Source organism: Cyprinus carpio, chromosome B7 (genome assembly GCF_018340385.1).
Source record: "Cyprinus carpio isolate SPL01 chromosome B7, ASM1834038v1, whole genome shotgun sequence".
NCBI lineage: Eukaryota > Metazoa > Chordata > Actinopteri > Cypriniformes > Cyprinidae > Cyprinus > Cyprinus carpio.
In genome coordinates, this window is record NC_056603.1 from 13,474,382 (window position 1) to 13,499,729 (window position 25,348).

General features: G+C 38.6%; 1 protein-coding gene across 1 annotated transcript; it reads right to left on the reverse strand.

Annotated features, from left to right (window-relative positions):
- Window positions 1-5,219: 5,219 nt before the first annotated feature.
- On the reverse strand, window positions 5,220-24,585 carry LOC109092916 (tumor necrosis factor ligand superfamily member 10-like). Its single transcript, XM_042727326.1, has 6 exons — window positions 24,404-24,585; window position 23,470; window positions 17,765-17,914; window positions 11,419-11,455; window positions 11,120-11,221; window positions 5,220-8,573 (listed from the first exon to the last, which is right to left on the reverse strand). Exons 1-6 carry the CDS (start codon window positions 24,538-24,540, stop codon window positions 8,119-8,121), a joined length of 882 nt encoding a protein of 293 aa, XP_042583260.1. The 5' UTR covers window positions 24,541-24,585; the 3' UTR covers window positions 5,220-8,118.
- Window positions 24,586-25,348: the final 763 nt, after the last annotated feature.

Consider the following 25,348-nt stretch of genomic DNA (forward strand, 5'->3'; position numbering starts at 1 on the left):
CAAACAGACAGACAGAAACCAGTGTTGATTTTTATGGAGCCTTAAAAGAATGGCTCGTCCAAAAATACTGTAATTTACTCACCATTTTAACATTCCAAACCTGTATGACTCTCTTTTCTTCTGTGAAACATAAAATAAGATTTTGAGAGTCTTAGTGGGTTTTTTGTTTATACGATGAAAACCAATAGCAACTTGGTTACCAAAATTCTTCAAAGTCTGTTCTTTTGTGTTCACGATGGTGAATAATAATTTTCATTTGTGTTTGAACTAAGCCTTCAATAGTTATGTTCTCCCTTTGTCGTTCTGCTATTACAACAAGCTATTTGGTCTTACCAATGGCATATGTTTTCCAAAAAGTTTGTAGTGGCTGCCAAACAACCAATTTCCACTCCACTTCCCAAACTGCAGTTCCCGCTTGGCCCCACCAGGAGACACTATCTCACAGACTGTTCATTCTGGACATTGTGCACAATCTGATTGATTCTTGGCCCGGTTCGCTTGCTGGGTGTGTTGTGGCATGCTCTCATGTCATTACCTTTGGGACTCTTTACATTCTCCCAACATCTTTATGCTCATATTGAGCACCTGGGCCCCTCCATGCTCTCTTTGGAGATGCGAATCCATTCCTCCGTCCATCACCCTTGCTGTCTTTCTCATGTAACCGCGCTGTTGTCCTCAGACAACCTCAGTGAAGCATCTCCAGGCAACTCCCTCATTTGTCCGAGAGGATCCGATCATGACATAATGAGATCCTCCCTGTAATGAAAGCGCTAAACTCGTACTGTAGTCCCTTTCCTTGGCATACTTGATTGACTTTTTGTCTCTGCGTGTTTTAAAACTCCACCCTCCTGTTTTATTTTTCCCCCCTGCATTGGCATTTGGGTTGTTTATGACCTATTAAAGGCATTTGATTCTTTTCATGCCTGTTCTAAACACTCTCTTTCCCTGCTCGCCGTAATTCCCGTGAGTTGGATTCGGGGCAGGGAGGTCGTGGAGGACTATTGTTCCCATTCGCTCCTGCTCGCCTGGGCTCCCGGTCGCCAGGATGTCCCTCGACCGCTTCCCTCAAGCACGACTATTGTTCCCATTCGCTCCTGCTCCGCAGCCCCGACCTTAGAAAGACCATTTCCGGGCCAGTCTTTAAACAACGGGCGATTCTGAACTGTTATAATAGAGCGGGGGAAAAAATAAATTCTCTGATTACTGAAAGAAAAGGTGTGTGTATGTGTGTGAGTATTTGTGCAGGGAGCCGTAAGGGTGTTGGGAAGGAGAGATTATGCTTCCTAGGAAAACATGGGAATATGGGAGGAGGGAGAGGAGAAAAGGTTAATTAAACAGTGTTCATTGGTCAGTGGAGGGATCGTTTCACAAAGGTCCCTTCTGTGTCACACGGGGGGTTATCGGAGAGACTTGGCACGAAGGACTTCCACTCATTCCTGCAATCCGGGTGGGTGCTGAGCCTCTTTGCAGTGTAACCCAACACTCGATTGGTGCAGAAGGAGCCGGGCCAGGACCGGGACCAAATGAAATGTTGTAATGTAAAACAGGAGACGCCACAGACCTCCTATGTTCTTATCTACAGAACATAGGCTTCTTCTAACTTTTCAACTCAGGAAGCAGCAAGTAAACAGCTGTGTAGTTGCCTTTTTCTATGCAAACAGCCTGTTTAGGGCCGAAGACAAATGTTAAACCTGAGTAAACTGCTTTTACAGGCGTCAGTGAGCATGTTTACGATGTATATCCAAAGAAACCTGTGATTTTTCTCGCTAAAAAAAGGCAGTGCGGTTATTACCAAATTGCTTGGAAGGAAAGGAAATTGCATCATTTATTCCAAAGCACTTTTTCAGAGATGAAGTACCTATTGTCTGTTTTATTGTTAACTAATATGTATTTATTTGCACAAAATTGTTTTCTATTGCAGTATTTGTACATGACTGTGATTATATCATGATGTCAAATGAACTTTTGTCTATTTGAATAAATCTGAATGATGCATTCCATGCAGACTGCATTCATCCTGAGGTCAAAAAGTATGTGTTTATGCTTCAGATATATATATATTTAAAGAATCATTGTGGCTTTAAGTTTTTGGTTTATCTTGCATAATCAAAGACTCCAGGACATTAAAATTCCAGAAATATGAGCATTTTTATTCCCAAATTGCTCTGGTGGTTGTAGAAACAGACCCATGCTGATTCGTGTTAAATGTGGTATTTCAAGGAAATTGCTGAGGGTCTCTTAAAACACCACAGGATTGTGGGGCGCGTCTTATTTGATATTGCTTCTGAACTCGGACTTTCTCACACCTTTTGAAGGCCAATGTTTTATTAACTATTACTTTGTAACTGTATTAGCAATATTGTCTTTTGAAAAAGCACAAAATGCTTCTTAAAGTTGCAACATTGTACAATAATCTGTCTCAAGTGTCTTTTTGTTAATTTTTTTTTTTTTTTTTTTTTTTTGAAAGTTGTTCACATATGATTTAGAGAAGAATTTTACATGGATCTTTGAACAAAACACACCCTTATAATTCTTCAGTTCAGGTTCATTTAAAACAAGCATCATTATCATGTACTGAACAGTTTGTTCTAAACTTCTAACCTCAAGTATTAAACTTCAGCACATTACTTATCCTGCACCATTAATGCTTTGAGATGGGTAACACATGGAAGCCGTTTTTGCATCCGAGTAAAAATAAAAAGGTAATTGAAACTTCATATCTACGTATGTAACAACTTCAGCCTTATGTTTCTCAAAATCTGATACTATATCTTGAAATGTGAGATAACTGCAGCTGACTTAACATCTTACATTTGCACCTATATATCACATTACCTTTTATTTGAAACCTTTTCTTTTATTTGCTCTTATTTTAACCTTTATCCAAAAATTAGTTGTTTTTTAACTATTAGGCATGAGCAGGCGTCCAGAGCAGTGCAGCAAAAACTCTAAAAATAAAAAAAATCTAAATTTGTTACATTTATTGAAATAAAATATAAATATTAGATGAAAAAGTTCAACTTAAACCCATTTTATTTCTTCCAGTTAAAGGCTGAAAAAGGCAACATTTCTCATTTTCATACAAGTACTATAATTACAAAATTAGGGGGAAAAAATCCAATACAAATCAAATTAAAAAGCTAATCAAAATTACAGAACGTCAAAATTACTAAAACGTAAATTAACTTAAAATATAAAAACAAAAATCTATTTAAAATATTAATAAATATTATTATACTATAGAAATGATATTAAAATAAGATTCCTCTGTAGGAGCTTCTTTTGGCTTGGGCCAGTAACCACCTAAAACTATTTAGCAACCACATGGCAACCACTTAGAACATCTTGGCAACCATATAACAACACCATGAGCAAACACCTGTGTAAACCGCTGTTGAGGAAAATGCCTATGCAAATACACTACACACTACCAAAGTGTTTTGTGAAAAAATAAAGCATGCAATTGTTTTTTAGAAAATGTAAAAATCTAGTTTGCTTATGTCTAAGTGACAAACTGGCCTATTTTCCGTGTCTCAAACAGGAGAGGAGATGGATATGGGCTTGAGGGATGATTGCAGAGCTTCATTGTCTCACAGAAGGGGGATGATCCCGCCGCTGCTCTCCACCGTGCCAACTGTCCTGTTTGTTTATTTGTGTTTACTCTTTCCGGGCCTTGCACAAACAAATGAGATAAGTGAATCCTGTGTGTGTGTGTGTGTGCTGAGATGCTGAGTGATTCGGACAGCGTCTGGATGCGATTCCTGTGACATTCCGGAGTGTTCTGGTGGATTCTGGGAACAAGGTTGGGTTTGTGAATAGGAATGCTTGGTGGTCTTAATGAATGGCAGAAAAGCCACATATGAGTAAGGGATTGCTAAGGAGCGCTGGCGACTGGAATGTGTGATGAAGTTTTGTGAGTGAGGGTATATTTGTGCAGGCAGGAATAAGGGCAGTCTGGGTGCTCACTGTGTGTGTTTCTGACCATGTGTGTGTGGCCACATCTAAAAGTGAGTAGACTGGTGTGTGGTCAACGCTGAGTTAGTCAAATGGTGTGTGGCCTGTGAGTGTGCTTTGTTTAAGTGATGGTGAGACATTGGGACCCCAAGCAGAAGTGAGAATGATGGTGACTCATAGCTGGTTGTCTGGAAGACTTATGAGAACAGAGAGCTGGGGAGTGATCTTACGCTTGGATCTGAGTGTATGTGGGTTTTCATCTGACAAAATATCCCTTTAGGGACGGTCCCTATGGTGAATATGCTTCATGAGCAGGGGCGCAGTAGTCATTTTATATCTGGCAATGTATTTTAAGAGCTTTGTTTATCTTGGCCGTAGTGTAAAGAAAAAATTGTGGCTGCCCATGTAAAATGACAGAAATATTTTGCAATGGTCAACTGGTAAAGTAGTGGGTTAGTAACGCACAGTGGGTTAATGACGATCCTAATATAGTTTGCATCCACTTACCTTATTTTTAGCAAATTATTTATTACTGCTTGGTGAGCATTATGTAAGTGATATTCTGGAGACATGCTTTTCAGATTGTGTCCTATTCATAAGTAAAATATATAAATTATTGTTTGTTTTTATTTTTAATAATTGTTTGTTTCTGAGACACTCACTAAGATACATTTATATGATAGATAGATGTTTTCTACTTTAATATCTTTTAAAATGTCATTTATTTCTATGATGGCAAAGCTGAATTTTCAGCAGCCATTACTCCAGCCTTCAGTGTCACATGATTCTTCTTAAACCATAAATCATCATCTGAAACATGCATCATCATCAATATTGAAAACATTTATTTGATTTTTTTTTGTAACATTATAAATTTCTTTTCTGTCACTTTTGATCAATTAAATGCATCCTTGCTTAAGTATTAAATGTAATTATTATTATTTATTTTTTTAATTCTGATATGTATATTCAGATTTTATTTTAAAAAATGCAACAAAAAAAAAAGAAGAAGAAAACAATAAAAAAGACTACTTAAAAGAGTGCAAGACAATAGGAGTCAATGGGAGGTCCACGCCATGACAGAAAAACAAACGTTTTTTGTGTAAGAGCACCATGTGTGTCCCTGTGGGTGGGTTAGCTGTGGTATTGTGTGCGCAAGTTTGGCAAAAGAAGGAAAAGAAATGCTGTATAATTCATGATGGAAGTTATTGGCATGGCCAAAAATGCACAAGCTAGCAATTAAATGATCAAACTATGACCCATGATTCATAGAAAGGCACTTTAATTGTTGGAAATGACACCTTGAACTTCTGCTTAAAGGACACAGGTCAGACATTGTAAAATTATACAGTAAAGAGAGAGTGTGAGAGATATCAGTACATTCTTACCAAGATGGAGACACAACATTGGTAAACAGTGCATAGCATCTTTCTTTAAATGAAAAACAGTCCCACAGATTGGTGGTCAGAGAATTTAACAATCCCAAAGAAAAAACAAAAACTCTCATTGGAGAAGGAAACACAATAGTCTTTTTGTTTCAACTTGCTCACTGGATTTCACTGTGTTCTGCCCCGCTCATGTTTTTCACAGCAGTCCCGTAAAATCTCCGCAAAGCTCTGAGATTTAAAGTATGCAAACCATCACATCCACTGTTTCAGAAACCAGTCAAGCATTTAATTAAAAAACACACACTCATGTATATATGCACCTAACATACATTTGTCTTCTGTGTTCACATTGTGGTTCTTTGTGGTTCAGAGGGCAAGTCCTGCTGTAATCCGTCTAGATCCGCTGGAATTTAGCCATATTTCTCTCTCCAGGCCACCCCTCACCCCACTAGGACCGCCATGTTGTACAGATAGGTACATATTTAAACTTGTATACACATGTGCACACTCACACAAGACCCTGGGCAGGCCAGAACAGATTGACGGGGATAATGAGCTCGGTCAGTGCGAATTGGTAGGATTATCCAGACTCCTTCGGAGGAAAGTTAACCCCAAAATGAAAATTCTGTCATTTACTCACCCTCATTTCATTATAAACCTCATTTCCAGAGTCTGGTGTTGTTTTGGACCCCATTGACTTTCATAGTATGAACAACAACAACAAAAAAAACACACTGAAACATTTTTCAAAATAGTTCTTTCATGTTCCACAGAAGACAGAAAGTCATACAGGTTTAAAATGACATTAGGGTGAAAAAATGACAAAACGGTTATGTTTTTGCCAAGCGGGCGACGTACGAGTTCTCACTGGGCTGCAAAATGATGCGGTTAATGATGTGTAATTGATGAGGTCATGTATGACTTCAACACTGATCTAAAAGATACTTTGAACCTCCCTTAACATGGTAAAAGTTATGAGTTTCGATGTGTGTTGGTAGTTTCAGATCAGTGCAAAACAACAACCCAAAGGCAGTTTTACACAAAAAACCTAGTGGTATATGCAGGGGCGTTGCACAAGATCCCGGGCCCTATGCATAGGCAGTCCTGATGGGCCCCCATGAAAATATCCAGTTTAAATAAAATATATTCCAGACTTTTCAAGGGCCCTCTCTTCCTTTGGGGCCCTGGTAATCAGTATTGGTTTTACCCCCAGTCTGACGCCCCTAGGTATATGACATCACATTCCCCTAGACATAAAAAAAGCACCCTGTGTGAGGAAATTTTGGCATTGTGGCACAAGCATTAACCTGCTGAAGAATAACTTACAAGATCAACATACAAGTTTCTTATTCCAGACAAATTCCAGATAAGAGTCAGATGGAATGGACCTCAAGTTTTGTAATATGTGGTATAACTAACATTATGTCCGTAGCTAAATGCCACAAAGAGTCTTCTTGGCTTCCTTGTTCTTGCTGTATAATGTGATTTAAGGCACTGTCTTGGCAGGGGCCCTTTAGCTCACTGACTTTATCAGTAAAAACCGGGGCAGAGTCCAGAGAGAAGAAAACATGCTTGTGGTTTACAATTAAACCCAAGTGAGTGTTTGTGCTCGCTCTCAGAAACACCATTGTGACAGCACTTGATCATTTACAGTGGAAAGTAATCACCCCCACCCTCTCCTGCTTCAAACAGTTTTCCCTCAGAAAAAACAGGCTTGTATTGAGCTTCGCAGCGCCGTTTCATTTGGAGAACGTCACACGATTTACGTTTACAGCGGGAGGCTCATTTTGTGGGATTTTCATGGGAGAACATTACATTCATTTCCAAACCTACAATTATATACACAGGTTGAACCAACCAACCACATAGAGAAAGAGATGGATGTAACATCTAGCATAGTGTTTTTGAGTGCACTTGGAGTGTGTTTTTGTATGTGTGTGCAGCAAAAACAAAGCATCATATAAGCGCAACATTTCAACAAACCGTGTAGCGTAGTGTTTATTTAACCTTTCATATAGCCAGTACCACATGAGCCGGGAAGCACGTGTCTCCCTGACAGCACTTCCTCCTGCACCCTGGACCAGACAGCAGAGGGAGACTTGTAAAAATGATTTGTATCTGATACAAAACCTATGTGTTTTATCTTATCGCTGTGTTTTGTATGCTTGGAAGCCATAAATACTCAATAGAATGGGTGTTCTTAAATGCAATCTATGCAGCAAGCTGAATTCCTCTGTGTTTATGTGAACTTTTTTAGGTGCTTTTCTTGTCCGGGCATGTTGCTCCGCTGGTCCGACGGGACGGGGAGAATTCCGCAGTCTTGAACCTGCCAGGATGCTCCTTTGAGGCTGGCAGAGCTGCATACTTGCCCTCTCATGTTTCTTTCCTCCACATTCCCGCTGTCATCATTCTCTTCTCATATCTCTGTTTTTAAAACTGTTTTCGATCCGCTGTACACAAAAATATTCCCCTCCAGCGGACGAGCGCACACGTCAAACCCTATCCACCACTGGCACAGATTCACTTTGTGTGAGTTTTTGTCTCTCCTGTTTTGCTACCGTTTCAAAGAATCACATCTTTGATGTGATCTGTAAAAATATACATACATTCCTCTGTCTTTAGAAGAAACAACCGAAAATGTCTCTCATTCACACATCCTTCACATATTCAGAGTCTTAAAGAAAGGAAAGTTGAACGATGAAGTCTTTGGGTCACAGCCCCAAAACGATCCACCCAATGGGTGATGTAGTCTCGGTTTAGCTCCTCTGATATTTTCTCACAGGTCCAGACGGAAAGCTCCAAAGTAGCTAGAAGAGTCCTCGCCGTACACCATTGTGGGAGATGAGACGGACACAAAGACCTCGTCGCCTGCTCGCAGCTCAAACAGGCCGCCCTGGTACACCGAGTGAAGGGCGTATTCTGCGTCTGGAGCCCAACATTTGGTCCCCACTCCCTTCAGCAGCTGAATGGGCCTCAGGTAGGAGGTTTTCTTATAGACGCACTGAACCAGCTGGTGGCTAACACTGTTCTGATCGCCCTCGCTAGGAGAGGGGTAGCGGAAGTACACCTGGGAGTACAGGTAGTAGCGTCCGTCCTGGGGTACGCGAAGGCGTCCGTTGGTCAGCGTCATGTTGTGCAGATGGGCGCCGAAGCTCTGGTTGGCCCAGGAACGTACAGGATGGCGGCAGGACTGGTGCAGGTCTGGTTGAGGGGTGAAGTATTGAGTGCCACCTGAGAAAAAGAGGGAAGTTTGACTTAAGGTTAGAATGGATAGATACTAAAAGAAAAATGTAGGGCATGACTTTCATTCATTGCAAGTGGCTATATTTTTAATTGATGACTTGCAAATGTTAGTTATGTCATAACAATAAGCTGATAACTATTCATGTTTTAAATGATAAATTACTGACATTAAAATTCAATAATATTTTGTATAAATGAATAAAAACAGAAATCAGTAACACTTTACTTTAAGCCTTTATGTATAATGCATTATAAAGGGTTATTAAAGGGTATACGGCATTAGAATTATTCATAATGTGCATTGTAATACATTATACCTTGCTCTAAATAATTATAACTGAATTTAAAATGCATCGATAAGTGTTATAATGTATTAACTGTGGTTACAACTGTGGTTACAACTATTAATGATATGTATTATAAGGTGCATTACCATGCATAATTAATGCATTAAAACTAATTTAATAATGCATTATGCATAAAGGCTTTACGTAAAGTGTTACCAGTAAATCAATCAAATCTAACATAAATCATTTTAAATGCTACAAGTGAATTTAGATATCACAACATTATAAATGTACAGTAGGAAAAATTAATATTAATTTTGAGATTTGCTAAAGATTACATTTAACAGTGTTATAAAATTATTAGTGTTTTAAAGATTAACTTTAAGTGAGCATTAAGTAATCCCAAGGGCAAAAAAACAAACAAAAAAACAAACAAATAAAAATCAGTAGTAAAAAGGAAGAAAAAAGAATATAGGTTCTAAGACAAGGAGCAGGTGCCGATTAAGACAAGGCACATAATTCATAAGGTAAAAGGGAGGAATGAAAGATTGGTGGATTGTCTTAAGAGTACAGGAGAAATCAGAACAGGAAGGTATGGCTGCACAGGAGAGGAAGTCTTGAACAGAGTGAAAAATCGAAAAAGGGAGGTGTAGAACACATGGAGGAGCAGGCGGCGTGTTCCTCAAACACAATGAGCAACATTCCTCAAAGAAGATCAATAACACGCTAGACCTCCTCTTTGATTTACTGCTTTAAAAAGTTTTAAAAGGACCGTTCTTCTAACAAAAGTTGATAAAGAGAGATACACATGAGGTACAGATGTGTAGGAAAGCCCAGTGCTATCACAGTGGTTAATATAGATGTTCTCGTGGATTAAACAATTTCAGCTTTTTGAAGTTAATGACGTGCAGTTTCCATAGTGTGTATATGTGATCCATCATCAAGTAGTGTGCAGACAGGTTAGTGAATAATGCATGCACGTGTAAAAGATAAAAACACTCCCTTGCAGTTTAGCGGTCAGACTTGCGACTTGTGCTCCAAAAACAAAGCTGGTTTGACTTGGTTTCATTTCCTTCTGGGATGCGTGACTGAATAAATCTCTTTTTTTTTCTGGCACGCATGCAGTAAATAGGTCTTTGATCTGAGCAGCTATATTAGAACTTCAAAGCAACAGACAAGATTTTGGGATATTTTGTGAAATTATTTTACTGTAGATAATAACTAAACAATTTTAAGCTGTTATATAATCAGCTTCTTCTTTGCAGCTGTGTGCCAGGCTTTTTTGACATAGGGAAGCTCTGCCTCTGCCTGGCAGGATGGAGGGATGGATGGAGGGATAGGTCTTATACATGAAAGGCACATAAAGCATGTGCATGTACGGTACTACTACAGTACTGGCTGGAATACAGTACATGATTTTTAAAATCTGAACAGATTTTAAAACACTAGACATCATACATTTGCAAATTTGTAAATGGTTACAGAGAAAAACTGGGCATTGTATGCTAAATGACAGAAATCTGCAGACTGGCTCTGACTTTCAGCAACTAGCGTCGACTAGTCTAGACTGCAAATCAGGAAAGAATTTGGACAAAAGTCATGTAGTGTATTGCAGGCTAAAATGTGTTTATTATGATATTAAAGACTTTTTTGTTCTAAAGGTTTGATCTCAATATTACATGAAAAACTTGGCTTTAGCAACTAACTGAAATAAAATAAGGTCTTACAAGTACTAAAACGGCTAAAACTGAAATAAATGAAATAGAAATATAAAAAAGAAAGCTAATAAACATGATTTTAAACAAAAAACAACATTACTAAAACATAATTAATTAAAACTGAAAATATAAAAATAAAAGCTAATTTAAAATATTAATAAATACTATAATAGTACATACTTTAGATACTAAATGAACACTGAACACAAGAAAAATGCAGGGCATTTTTAAGAGCTTGAAGACTGATTTAAATGATTAAAACATAAGCTTTACAGTTATATGCTTAAGTTGACAAATTATTTTATAGACTAAATTTAATTTATTTTATTAATAATTTATTTATTAATAGTTTTTCATTATTCATACATTTTTTATTATTTATTTATTTATGCAAAATTGATCAGTGTTGATGACTCTAAAATGTGGGAAATAGTAAAAATAAAGAATAGATGGGTATGGCCAAAGTTTCAGCTGGTACTGTACACACACACACACACACACACACACACACACACAGACAGAAGCTCACCTGGCAGGCTGCTAAGGGTCAGGTGGGCTGAAGGTCGCTGTGTCACTGTGGTCATAAACTTTGACCCTGATGTGTTATATGAATGGGGCATGGCTCTTGCTTCTGAGGGAGAGACAGTAGAAATACATCATAAAATATTTACTGGTGTTGCGCAAGACATTTTGACCCTTTTTTTGGACCTGCACTTAGTTCTGGTACGGTCTATTTTTGTCATTGTACCTGGTGTTTGTGTAGCACTGTACTTTAAGCTGTCATTGTGATTATGCCAATTACAGAGAAATTACTGATCGTTTACTCACCGTGTAAAGCCTGTTTGGAGATGATACTGTCTGTAACCTGTGGCAAAAACAAAAAAAGTTCCATTAGTGCAGTGACATGTGATGACTCTTCAAAATCTAGATTGTTAACAGGAATGTGAAACTAGATGATTCAGTTTTATGAGCGCGTCTTTCCCCCTTTTTGGTTTTGGTTTCTTGTCACACAGGCAGATAACTGCGGTTAAAGTTTACCTCAAGTTACGAAACAGCAACATAAGTTAATTGTCCATTTTATTACAGAAACACTTCATTTTTTTATCCTTTGAAGATGGCAGTTTCTAAGCACAGAAATGATCACGTTGTGTAGAGCTGGAGGGTGAAAACAGCTAAGAATAGTTTTTAAGGTGACCTTTCTCAAGGGCCGTTTTTCAGTAGTCTGTGACGGCAATATTTCAACCAGTCAAACCCCAGCATCCAGATCATTAGTCCCACCGGCCAGGTCTTGAACTAAAAACACTCTGATTACTGGCTCGTTTCCATCGCCTCAGGCCAGCCTCAGCTCTGGGACTTAGTGCGTTCCAAACACCGTCTGATTTACCTAAATTAAATTAATTGAAAACTCTTGATGATTTGTTAAAAATGTAGTCAGGGACTGAATCGCTGCATTAAAACCATTCAGCAAAAAACACCACGTCAAATAACAGGGAATTTCATCAGCGGTGGAAAAAAAATAAATCCATATAATCCACAAAGCCGTTCAGATTTCAAAAATCTACTAAGTGACTAGCCAAAGTTGAACCCAACTCCCTCAGGTTGGGTTTGACCTCTCCGCACATTTTCCTTCCACTCTTGAATGCTTGTTGGATAACGGTTAAATGCCACTTAAACACCAGAGTTACAAGAAATATAAGGTTTGGCATGTAAGATTTATAATATGTGTTAGTGTATAGAATTTATGGTGTTTTGCCTTTGTGTTTCACAGTACATTACGATGTGTTCGGTTGTTGTGTATTACTATCCGTGTTAAAATATGAATGGCTTTTTAAAGCAAACACTTTAATTTTAGCTTTCTAACATGACTGTGTTGATAAATCAACAAATCCGCTTCTTAAGGAATAATGGTTTATTCCCTTTTCTCTCTGTCTGTCCCCTCCTCCCCAGCCCCCCTCTGTCTGGCATCATCCAAGAGTGAGAGTGATGGGGTCTCTGTTGTTCTTGGCGCTCTCTCTCTCTCTCTCTCTCTCCTCTCCAGTCATCAGATAGCTGAGCGCCTGCAGCCTTTATAACATTACATAATCTCACCCAGGCCACAGCAGAGATGGATTTCTGACCAAGGCTTATACTTTCACCATAATTTTTGCTAAATGATCCTGAAATCAATTCCACGACTCACAAATGGAGCAGATAAAGGGCTGTTTTACTAGCATGTTCTTGTACATGCAGCATGTCATACAAAAATGACAGAAGGAAAAATAGAACAAGATAGATAGAAATCATTTCAATTGTCTTTATAATTAGTATACTCTTTCCTGCTATGCTGCTTTTTTTGTTTTTACCCGGCTATGTAATATTCTACTCTTCTGGATAGATGGATAGATGGATAGACAGACAACACAACATCCTATTGGACTTCAAGAATCAATCAAGAATCCAAAACTCCTGTAGGAATTTTGGTTTATCCAGTAAGATCTTATGGGATTCTTAATTGATCCCATTAGGAATCTTTCAGATTGGATTCCCATTTATAGAAATTCCAATAAAAATCCATCACACAGGCTTTTTTCTGGCTAAGGACTCAGTGAGGCCTAGTTAAAGTGAGTGCGCAATCTGTTCTCTGGGAAACACAACATAGTTCAGAAGGTGGAGGGCAGAGAACAGGCCCATACAAAGACCTCAACAATAACAATAAACACACCCAGCGTTAAACCTTTGGCCTCTTGCATCCGTGCGCCAGAAAAGACGAACGTCCAGGGAAGATTTTTCCTTCATTCGAGGAGCAGGAAGCTGGTAAATGCATGCACACAGTGTGTGAAGAAAGCCATTAGCGTCCTCTCCAGCTGAGCTCAGTCGAGACGGCAATCCAATACTTTAAAACAGCCGTAAGTGCTAGAGTTCGCTCTGTCGTTGAGATTCTGAAGCACAGCGCGTTCCCTTCCTCCAGGAGGATTATTAATAAATAACTGTTGCTTTCCTTGGGGCGTAAAGCACAGTGAACAATAAATCTCAGAGCGCTAGACTTTGCTCAGTGTGACTCAGGTAAATGGCTAATAACCCACACAGTACTCATAGACACAAACACACACTATACTTACATTACACACACTCTCCGCCGGATAAAATCAGTGCATGCCTGTTATGGGCCTTTAAATGAATGGGGTGTGTGTGTATGCTTACAAGTTGTTTCCTGCCATTCTTGGTTGCCGTCTGAGATCGGCCCCATTCCTATGTCTCCCAGCCCCCTTCACCGTTCCACTACAGAGCACAGCAGTCTGACCTTAAGCACTATGAGAATTCATCTTCAGCTCCAGCTGTGCGTAAGTTACAACTCAGCTTAGTCCAATCATAAATGAGAACTACATTACAACTACTAAATCTGTTGTGATTGGTGGATAATTATTATTTAATATGTAGTACTTTGTATGAACTAAATGTTAATGAAATCCTCTGACCAGGAGTATGTAATTCAGTTGGTCTGCCAGTAATATGACAGACTGATTGGATTATATCAGTGAGAGTGTAATTTGTGTGACATACATAATGTTTTATAGTTTGGGGCCAGTAAGGATTTTTCAAAATGTTGTTTGAAAGACATCTCTAGTGCTCACCAAAGCTGAATTTATTTGATCTCAAATACTGTAAAAAGAAATATTGTGAAATATTATTACAATCTAGAATAAGTATATTGTGTTTTAATAAAGTAATTTATTCCTGTGATTCAAAGCTGAATTTTCAGCAGCCATTACTCCAGTCTTCAATATCACGCGATACTTCAGAAATCATTTTAATATGTGGATTTGGTGCATCAAAAACATTTATTATTATTATCAGTGTTGAAAATGGTTGTGCTGCTTAAGATTTTTTGGAAACAGTGACGCTTTTCTTGGATAAATAGAACATTAAAAAAAGCATTTATTTAAATTTGAAATCTTTTTAAACATTGTTTTTACTATCACTTTTTATTTAATTTAATGCATATTTGCTGAATAAATCAATTAAATTCTCAAAAAATAAATATTCTTTATGTCTGCAGTTAGGACTTACAAGCGGCTGGTGCAACCCTACCCTGCTTTTTAAAAACAGCAGTCAGGATTATTTGTGTTTGTGACTGTCTTCCTCTTTCTCTCTCTCTTGTCAGGGCTCTCTGCCACAGTGACACTTATTGATGTGTTGAAGATGTGACAGGCTGTCTTCAGTCTCTCTTTGGTGTGGAGAATGGGCTTGAAGACTTCCGAGGCTTTAAACCCAACTTAATCTCTCTTTCTTTCTCTCTCTCCTTTTTTAGGCGGAAGGTCATTGTGGAGCACTCGCTGAAATTCGACTCTAAGTAATACCAGCTTTGAGAGCTCAGCGCATATTTGGCAGGAGGCGAGCCATCGTGTAATTCCACGCAGTGCAACCTGAGAACACCGACTGGACCGGCCTTTATTACTTTATTAACTTTTTTCTCTTTTTCTTTCTTTTCACCCTTTTTCACCCCAGCAAATCTTGTGTTTGCTTGTTATCAAACCCAATCCACGTCCACAAGCTAGCCGTTTCCCGTAGATTTCTGAAACAAACAATACATTCATCCAGAGAAACCGCATGTAGTAAAACCAACCACACCATCGAAAACACAGTCCTTGAGCTTTGATCGTGCAGAAGATAAAGGTTAGAGGGCAGACAGAGATGGCCTTTGTGTTTGTTCTGAGGCTGGCAGAAAATCTTGCGGCTGGCGGAATGCCCCGAGTATGATCACTGCTTTCATCATAAATCTGTTTCAGACGCCGGTGGTGATGCAGCGCTGCGGATGTGAGCCCGAAGACGAGATGCTTCCTCATCTAATGAGTCATTAGGAGAATCCGAGACAAGCAGAGAATGGGGACAAAACGTCCCATTTAGCTTTGCGGGAAACTAAGGAGGGATTTAGGGATATTGAGAGGACTCAAGTGACTGCTAAGGGGTCCTGTTCAGGTGCAGGTTGAGCATATAATATTCCTTGGAATGATGATTTTATTTTTGGGCTGGATCGAATCCATTCTGGCCGAAATGTTGTAGCGTCTTTTGATTTGTTGAATTGCCTTAGGGTTTCTGCATGTGATTCTCTGCAGACGTGGCCATCTGTTTGGTGAATCAACTGAACTCTTGCAAGGTTCGACTCTTGTTAGCTGTGCAGTCATTCTGCATTACGTGTTACACCAAAGGCCAAAAAGAGCCACGGAAAGTCAGGGAGCTACAATGGTCAGCGGTTAGTATACTGCATGTCCATACGCTGAGTCTGGCTAAAGTCGAGAATCTGGAGGACGTCAGACTTTTCTTTTTGCTTTTTTTTTTAGCCCTCCATAATAACTACCAGGTGTTCTGGCATTCTCTGGGTTCTGAAGGCCTTCGCTTCAGAAACATGAATTTCCTTCATCTCTCCTCTCTCACACATTCGCTGCAAACACTCTCTCGATCCTCCTTATCCTCTCGTTCTTTTTCTGTGTGCTTTACCTCTGTGCTGACATGAAGCTGGAAAAGAGCCTGAAGCCTCGGCGTGTGCTTGTTCAGGCTGTTTCTTTCTCTGTGTGTACATATCTTCCTTCTTTATCTAAATCTGAATCTCCCCCTCTTATTCGTATTGACGCGTGAACATGCATGCAGACACATGCAACTATACGTTATTTTTGTGTTTTGAGACTCCCCTTACATTCTCTTTTTATTTGGCAAAACTCTCCATTATTTGTTTACTTTTTCCACTGACCCGATCCCCTTAGCATGATCAGGGAATTCTTTAACGCACCATAATTGCATCTCTCAGAAGTGGCGCATGTGTTTTTAATTATGAGGCAAATGCCTCTGTCTCTGAGTGCCAATAAATTGTTTGCAGCCTCACTCAATTAGTAGTGAAAGATTTGACGGTATGCACGGGCTGTTGCGCATAGCGGAGGGAGGGAAAGGAGTAGGACAGGGTAGACATGCTTCGTAAAATCTGATAAAATATTCCCGGAGCTGAGGGACTGAGGGTAAACAAAGGGGTGGCAAGGAAAATTAGTAAAAAATAATGGCATTCAAAAGTTGCGACACTTCCACCATAATGAAAACAAGCCTATAGTCAAAATTAACCCTATTTACATTCTAAACAAATGTTTCCTGGTTTTATTGTGAAAGATTCATTGGTGCGGGTTGTTCCAAACAACAAATTTTCTTTCTTCTGATGTCACTGATGCCGTGTAGCCTATTGGAGAATGTTAACCCATAGCCAAATAGCTATTTATTCAGTCAGTTTGTGGTCTTTTTTTTTTTTTTTTTTTTATGAAATTCATATTTTTATACGGCAAGGATGCAAAGTGAACGAGTGACAGTACAGACGTTTATGTTGATACAATTTATATTTTAAGTAAAAATGCTGTTGCTTTGAACTTTCTATTAGTCAAATTTTCCTCAAAAATATTTAAGCAGCACAGCTGTTTTCAAGACTGGAGTAATCGCTGCTATAAAGAATACAGCTTCGCCATCACAGAAATAAATTATATTTAAAAATATAGTAAAACTACAATTATTACAATATATAACAATTTTACTTTTTATCAAATAAATTCAGCATTTGTTTGCATTTTAAAGCTTCTATCAATCATTAAAAAAGTGTGTATAATGTAAATAAATGTTTGACTTGATGCTCTTCAAGTCTAATCACACCTTTCGAATGAGACTTTTTCAAAAACCAAGCTCTAGGCTTCCAAACATGTCAGTTTTATTAATGTAACCACCACTGGAAGGCTGTGAGGGGAAAAGCTGAACGCTGAAGGGATAACCAGTCACGCCAGGGGAAAACCAAGCCATTTCCTTCAAATCTGAGCTCTGACTGCTAGACTGGTTCATGATCGGGACAAGGGGGTGAGTCACCCTCTACAATGCTGCATATACAAGCATAAATGCTTGAAAAACTCTCCCATGACTCAACCATCCACTTTTCTTCCCTAAGGAGATTGTAATCACTTGTCAGGACACATTTATGGTAATAGCAAGTTGCTTCATGCTGTTAAGAACTTCACTTGAAACTGTTGTCTACAACTGCGCCCACGTATTGAAAAGGCAGATGATGATTTCAATAGCTGTTATTAACACAACAACTTGCCTCAACAGATATCCCAACAAATGAATGCAGAATGTTGTGCAACCATTAGAATCAAAAACAGAGATGTGAACTTACCTTGGAAATATAGGCTTTGATACCCTCAGCTAGCTTGATGCAAGGTTCTCCAAACAGTTGGGCCAGGTCTTCGGGAATGTCCCGGTCTTTATCCAGGGCGTTGAGCAAGCCCAAGCACCGCAGCTCTTCTGTAACCCCCTGATTTTTAACCTGCCAATAGGATAAAAGTTAAATAACAAGCCCAAATCACATGCAATTGGAATCAGTACATTAAAATATGGTTTGAATGCAACGTCATCCCAAGGAACAATAAAAACGGCACTTTGGTTTAGGAAGCAAACTGGGAAAAAATCAACAGGGAGTTGAAAGCATGCTCCATGAGGAAACAATCTGCTCAAGGCCGGAGCGTAGGCTGAAGATCAAAATAAGGGCATGTATCCCTCTTGACCCTTTCCAGGAAAGTAGATGAGAACATCTGCAATGGGGCTTTCTATGGAAAGCCAATGGGGTACAAGTTCAGCTCAAGAGCTTGATCCAACTTGAGAGGTATGTCCTACATAATGAGGTACTTTCAAATGACCTTGCTCTGAAACCCTTGCTCTTATTTTTGGTCCCTTTCTCTCTCTCTCTCTCTCTCTCTGTTTAGAAACTTAGAGCCTCTCCAAGAAATATGTCGCCAGTTAAGGATCTCTGCGTGCAATTTTGAAGCCTTGAGTCACGGTCCGCCAAAGTTCTTAATGAGTCTCCAGTCTCCGGCGGAGCGTGGCTGCAGAAGTTGTGTTTTGTTAATTCTCACCACGTTACTGTTTTTTCAAAGCGAGTCAGGCAGGTAATGTTGAGCAGGGCTGCGCACACAGGAACAGCTCAAGACTGATCTGAGACCAGTTTTGTAATTTCTTGTGTGACCACACAAATGAGGCTGGTCCTAGTCCTGGAAGGATTTATGGGATTGGGGCCAGGCTCCTTCATATGTGTTGATCGACACCCCGTTTGCGGTTTTTGTCTCATGGGTACGCTTGGGCTGGTTCTGGATCAGCACATTAAAACGACTTCAGCATAAGCAGAAAAATACATTAATAAGAAAGGCTAGTTTGGTAATAGTTTAATTTGTTGACATTATTAAATGTGTTAGTTTTCAACACAATATGTCACAAGTTACTGTTCTTTGGCCAACATGGATGAGGTTTCATCAAAATTGCAAAAATGATTTGTGATAGTTTTGAAAACATTAGTTAAAATGTGTTAAAGCTACAAACCAAGCAGTAATGACGTGAATTCATGTTGCATATTTTCTTTTTTGTAAAGAAATAAAGGTTTAATGAAAGAATTTTTTAAAGAGAAAATATACACTACTGTTTTTTTTCTTAAGATCTTTGAATGTTTTTTTAAAAGATGTCCCTTATGCTAACCAGTGCTGCATTTATCTGATTAAGAATATATTAAAAACAGTAATATTGTAAAATATTAGCATTTTAATAACTGTTACATATTTTAATGTATTTTAAATGTAATTTATTTCTGTGATGGCAATGCTGAGCATGGTCTTCAGTGTCACATGATCCTTCAGATATCATTTTGCTCCATTTAACATTTCTTATCATTATCAGAGTAGAAAATGTGATGATAATGTGTGGTTAATTTTTTTTTTGTAAACTGTGATACATTTTTTTACAGGATTCTTTGAATAGAAAGTTCAAAAGTAAAGAATTTATTTGAAATATTTTATTTTGTAACAATGTTAAGTCGTTACTGTAACTTTTGATCAATTTAATACACCCTTCTTTAAAAAATGCTGAGAGCAAACTTATAATAACAATTTGTTTGTGAGACCATCAGAAACAATCCTAATTGGTTAGCCCTGAATAGTAAATGTTAAAATGAATAAATGCTCTTAAATACAGTTCATTTTAGTTCATAATGCATAATGTTGAGCCTTGTTGTATTGACGTCTCTGATGAAGGTTATATTTACCACCTGAGCTATATCTGAGTTTCTATTTTCACTTGGAAAATAAAAACGCCCTCTGACAAGCCACAGTTTGATTACGAAAACCCAGTTTACCTGATGCGTCATATCTTGAGCTTGCATGTACATGTTCAAAACCTTCTTAATTGTAAACAACTACTTGTCTGCCTACTTCCGCGAATTTCTCTTTAAATGGGGCCAGTCACACGTGCCCTGGATGGAATCTAAAGCACTGTCCAGGGTGTGGAGAAGTATGAGACAGAAATTAATCATTTGTCATCATGAGTTACAACAAATAAATTCAACAACTTTGGGTCAATGCTGCTACACCCTAATATATGTAAACTCCAACAGTATTACTATATGTAATGGTTCACAGATGGGCCGACTCACAAAAATCATGTAGCTCAAAATGCGCTAAATTAAGTAAAGTCAACATAGATGGTGGTACTGAGTCACTAGTGTCACTCCGGAGGGTTTCTGATCCCTGAGAGAGCAGCAGGAAGTGGGGAACAATGCTTCAGTGTTAGCCCTCATTTCTGTAGCTGGGGAAAAGAAGCCACCACTGAACTTTCTGCTTCACTCCACATCCATTGCTTTTTTGGGAGAGGATTAAATAAGAGAAACCAGGCGTGTAACTAAAATCCATGCCAGGGGCTCTCTGTTTCTGCATCTCACTATAATGTCTCACCCTTCCTCTCGCTTCTCTCTTTTTTTGGCTATTCCTCATCCATGTGTATGTTTTTTCTAGTTCCCCCCTGCGGTCTCAAAGAAAGGAAAGCAGCCTGAAAGTTGGTTGTGATCTAAATGATCTGCAAGGGCTGAAGCGCTGCAACTTCGGATGACTTCCCAGAGGGCAACAGGTTTGTCTAAGCAGCTCTTCAAAGGAAATTCCAGCCAAACATTCAATTTGTGCATTTGGCAAAGAACAAACTCTGAGGAGATTGTTCTCTTTCTCTTTGCTTCTCCAGAAGACCACACAGAAGTCAAAATCTGCCTTGACAATAGAAAGCAACGCTGTGGCCTTGGGTCGACTATAATCTCTAAAAGCATTAAATCATATCACGTTAAGAGGGGAACCCCCTTTCTAAGCAAAGATTGGTTTTTATTTAAACCCAGACAATGAAAAGTATGCAAACACATTCAGTAGATGCTTTCCTCACAATGACGGGTTTCTCTAAAATTAGCGCATGACTACAAGTGAACCTTGATGAATGCGTGTGACACAAACAACGAGTTAAAATGACTGATACAGTGCATACTCAGCATGCCATCGGCCTCCAGTATGCACCTGTACGTACAAACATTCGACTTTACAATGACCCGGTGCCATTGTGTGTGGCAAAAGCCCAAGTTGTCAAGGATAACAATCCTTTTTTCTTATAATCACCTTTGTCTTGGCTTCTCTCATTGGCTCATAAATCTCTGGTAAATGGCCAATGAAGACAGGCCTTATTAAGAGTCCATTGTGATGCGTTTTTATAGCCCTCTGGGTGTTCTATGAAGTCTCGGGCCATCGCCGTCCCGTTCTGCTTTGTCTGACTGAATGTTACCCTTCAAGAATACTAACTATGTGCCTGTCAGTGGACCCCGGCTTCATTTCCCGATCCAAATGGGGCCCCAACAGTCGTCTTGCCCTGCTAGAATATCTAAGTACTTTTGAGAAGCAGGATTTGATTTTGTTTTTTTCCTCCACACGTAATTAATACAGAAATTAAACATGACATGGACAGATTGGAGTAATTATGAACTTATTTTAACTCGAGTTACTTAACTGAATAGCACGGTTTAGCCTACTTTTGGGGCTAATCATGTCAGAAAAGAACTTTTTACGTTAAATTTGATTATTGTCAAATAAAGGCTAATAAAATGCAACTACGTGGCGGTGGAACATTCAGTCCGCGGAGTGTAATGGTGCAAAATGAGGAAGTTGCATTGTTTATTAGCAGCCCTGTTGGTGTAAACCAAGGCTTTGTTTGTCCTTTCAAACTCTGATAATGGGGTAAAATGGAGGTGTTTACTCATCTTTTAGGACAACACTGGGAGCATCCCATCTGGTCAGTGCACCAACAGTGAGCACAGGATATTTATGTTAGTGCTGAAGAATGTTCATAAGGCAACAGCTGTGTGTGTGTGTGTGTGTGTGTGTGTGTGTGTGTGTGTGTGTGTGTGTGTGTGTGTGTGTGTGTGTGTGTGTGTGTGTGAAAGAGAGAGAGAGAGAAACCAGTGTATATGTGTCTTTATTTTCAGCACATTCTCCCTCAATATCTCACAATTATTTTCTTCTTTTCTTCCTTTTTCAAACATGTCAATGTGTTGAATTGATGACTCTCCCTTGAAAAAAAATCCTTAATCCTTCAGCAAACACCACGGTGTTGTTTAATCCTTGAAAATATTTTCCTAAGGCTTTTTGTTCAGGTATGACTGAAACTTCATCATAAACAGGTCCTGTGCCAGGAGATATTTCAAACCTTCTCGGATTTATTAGAAATCTCTGCGTCTTGTGCGTTACACAAGATTTACACAGAGAAGTGAATCATTGCTTGGCCTAGTTTAATTTATTATGGAACAACGGAAATAAAAAGCTACTCTGTGCTCCCTAATCAATTTAATTGCAGGACAGCAAATTATAAAAAAGTCTTAAATATCTCAAAGTCACTTTATATTGGTGAAATTTATCCAGAGCTTTGTCTCTTTTCATATTTGTATTTAAGGTTGAACCAGTCTGTGTAACACTGGAAAGTATCCATGCCTTCTTTGGGCCTGGCAAACATAACGTAACTTGAATCTGCAATGAATTATCAGAGAAAAGCAGCCACAATTAGCTATAATTATATGTTCTACATAAAAACCATAATATTACAGTGAAAACGAGAGGGAAAGACAGAAGAAAACTGAATAAGAATAAAGGCTGAACATGAAGGAGAGGGGGGGGAAAACAAGAGGGTGAGAGACTGAGACGTTGTGGATCTTGGCAATGGAAAATGTCACAGGAGGTTTGCCATGGGGGGCCCGAGAGGAGACACACATTTGCTTGCAGGGTATTGCTTTACAGTGAATTTCTGGTATTGCTGGTGAGAGGCCTGCCTAGAACTACATGTATGTATACCATGTTGGTTGAGGGAAAAGGAGATTGGAGTTGGTCTGAACTGCAAACTGCTTTCCTAAAAGCAGACGCCATATAGTACCATGACCCAGTACCAGCTTCCAGCTTTGTCCGACACCTAATCTAAATGGATTTTGTCAATCGTAGTTACTTATAAATAGGTCAGCCGTAACTCTGTTTTAAATCCAATGGTGACAACTTGCGTGGAGCTTCTGCTGTTATCCTCCCTGTTGTGTTTATAGTCTCACAGTGTGACTGTGAATTAACCTCACTTTCTTTTTCCTTTCAGAGGTAGAGCGTTTATTTAAAACAATGCCTTTTCTCAAGTTGTATCATTTTACAGGCTTTGCTGGTTGAAGGGCAGTTTTATATTGAGAGTATTACAGCCCTGTTAGTAACTTCATATATATATATATATATATATATATATATATATATATATATATATATATATATATATATATATATATAGATATATTTTTTTACTTTTTCAAAGTTTTATAATATTTGATATAATATTTAAAAATGATTTAATATTTTAAAATGTCAAATGTCGCGACTTTCATTTAACTGGGTTTACAGAACCCAACCTCCCTTCCTAGGTTTTTCAGGATGGTTAGCTTTCATAGATATAGGTCAGAGTATGATTAAATGCATTATTTCATCACAAAAAGGCATAGCATAATAGATGGACTCTGTGCTGAGCATATTGGTCATTTTCAAAATGATACTTATATACTTTACAATGTTAAAACTATTGGATATGTTGTATTTTATGGTGCTGGTGTATTTCATAAGCACCTGTTGTTATCTATTTATTATGCTGAATCATGACATCCAGACTAGGCAGTAAAGCATGCACTTTTGAAGTGTTTCCAAAATAATACAATGCTGCAAAACAGCAGGACTTCCTTGCCTCAGTCTTTTGATTGGGTTATCGTGTTTTTGCTGTGTGTAGTTTTGCAAAATTAATTATTTCTGTTAATAATCTGATACTATTCACACCGTCTTTATTTTAGAAGTATTTTAGACATTTGTTGTATTGGACTTTTAATAATAATAATAATAATAATAATAATAATAATTTGATGTGTAATATATTAAAAATATACTAAATATACTAATACACTAAAAAAACATTTCTTTTTTTAGAAGATTATCCACAAGAACACATTAAATGTGATCTGATTCTCCTAACAGTTTGATTGAATCATGATGTTGATATTTTGTGAAAGCCTTAACGCGTCAATCTCCACAAAACAAAAAATGATCAGATTTACAATTAAACCATTTTCCCATCCCAATTCCTCCTATCATACCATGACAGCATTCCCTATATAAACTGCTACTGGATATGCAACTTAGTAAAAGTTTTCCTCTGCTGTAAACCGTGTCTCAAAACTTAGTCAAGTGCCTAAATTGACAGCATTTTGCGGCATCGGGGGCACGAGAAACACAAGTAAACATGCTGTCTAGGCGGTGCGCTGTGTTTTGAACGCGCCGTCGCCCCGAACACGTCTGTGATGCCCAAAAATACTGGCACGAAGATCGCCAAGTTTAAAGTCACGAACCCCTGCAACAAGAATATAAACAGGGCAACTTAAAGACCTTCAAGACCTTCAGCTTACCTGCGATAGTACATGTTTAAGTAGACAAAGAGTCCGGTGGTCGAAGCGATCTGCAGCACGACCACCACGATCACCACCATCGCGATCCATAACTTTGACTGAGAGTCTCGACCGCGGCTGTTCGCCGGAACCATCATGTATGTGGTGGACTCGCTGCTGACCGACCTGAAGTAATCCTGGTTGTTTCTGAGTAGCCATGGCATTCCTAAGACGTGAGTAGATGCGCGGTTAGTGGACAAACAAATAGAAATCAGCAACGGGACGTTGAATAAACTTATTCTTGTTGGCGCAGAGCGGCCGTGGGAGGGTAGAGTCTGTCCCACACTCGCATGCAGTCAGTCACTAATGCTGGAGGACTAGGCTTGTGTGTGTGTGTGTGTGTGTGTGTGTGTGTGTGTGCGCGCGCCCGCTGAGGGGTTGAGTCTCGAGAGTGTCTCAAGGAGGTACACTTAACTAATGACTTCATTAACGCTTTTCCTCATACAAGATATCACACGGAGAACATCTGCAATAGGAATAAATAAATATTTCTAATATTTCATGTAGCCTAGTTTTATATGATCATCATTTTAAACTGCTATTGTGACATCATAGCCTAATATTTGTCACACTCAATGCTAAAGAAACCCGTTTAAACCAGTGGTTCCCATCATTCAAGTCAAGACCCCACCACTTTTCAAGTTGTATATGATTTAATGGATGAGAATTAAGGATAAGTTTTTTTTTCCTTTGTTTTAAACATTTCTTTACAATTTCTTCATTATAGCCTACAAGCTTTGCAAAACTATAAAAATGCATATTCCCATGGAGCTATAAGATTTTATTAATTTAGATAACATTTCGAGGTCTATAAATCGTGCTTTTACATTTGGCTACCTTATACTGCCTATATCTGCTTTGATGACCTTTACTTACTTAACAGAGCCTTGTTTGTGTTAAGGTAAA

Excerpts from the sequence above, each read along its gene's own strand:
- LOC109092916 (XM_042727326.1), bottom strand. The coding sequence starts at position 24,540 with ATGATGGTTCCGGCGAACAGCCGCGGTCGAGACTCTCAGTCAAAGTTA. Across the intron at positions 11,222-11,418 it reads CTCCAAACAGGCTTTACACG|AAGCAAGAGCCATGCCCCAT; the intron begins GTGAGTAAACGA and ends TCTCTCCCTCAG. Across the intron at positions 8,574-11,119 it reads GACCCTTAGCAGCCTGCCAG|GTGGCACTCAATACTTCACC; the intron begins GTGAGCTTCTGT and ends TCTTTTTCTCAG.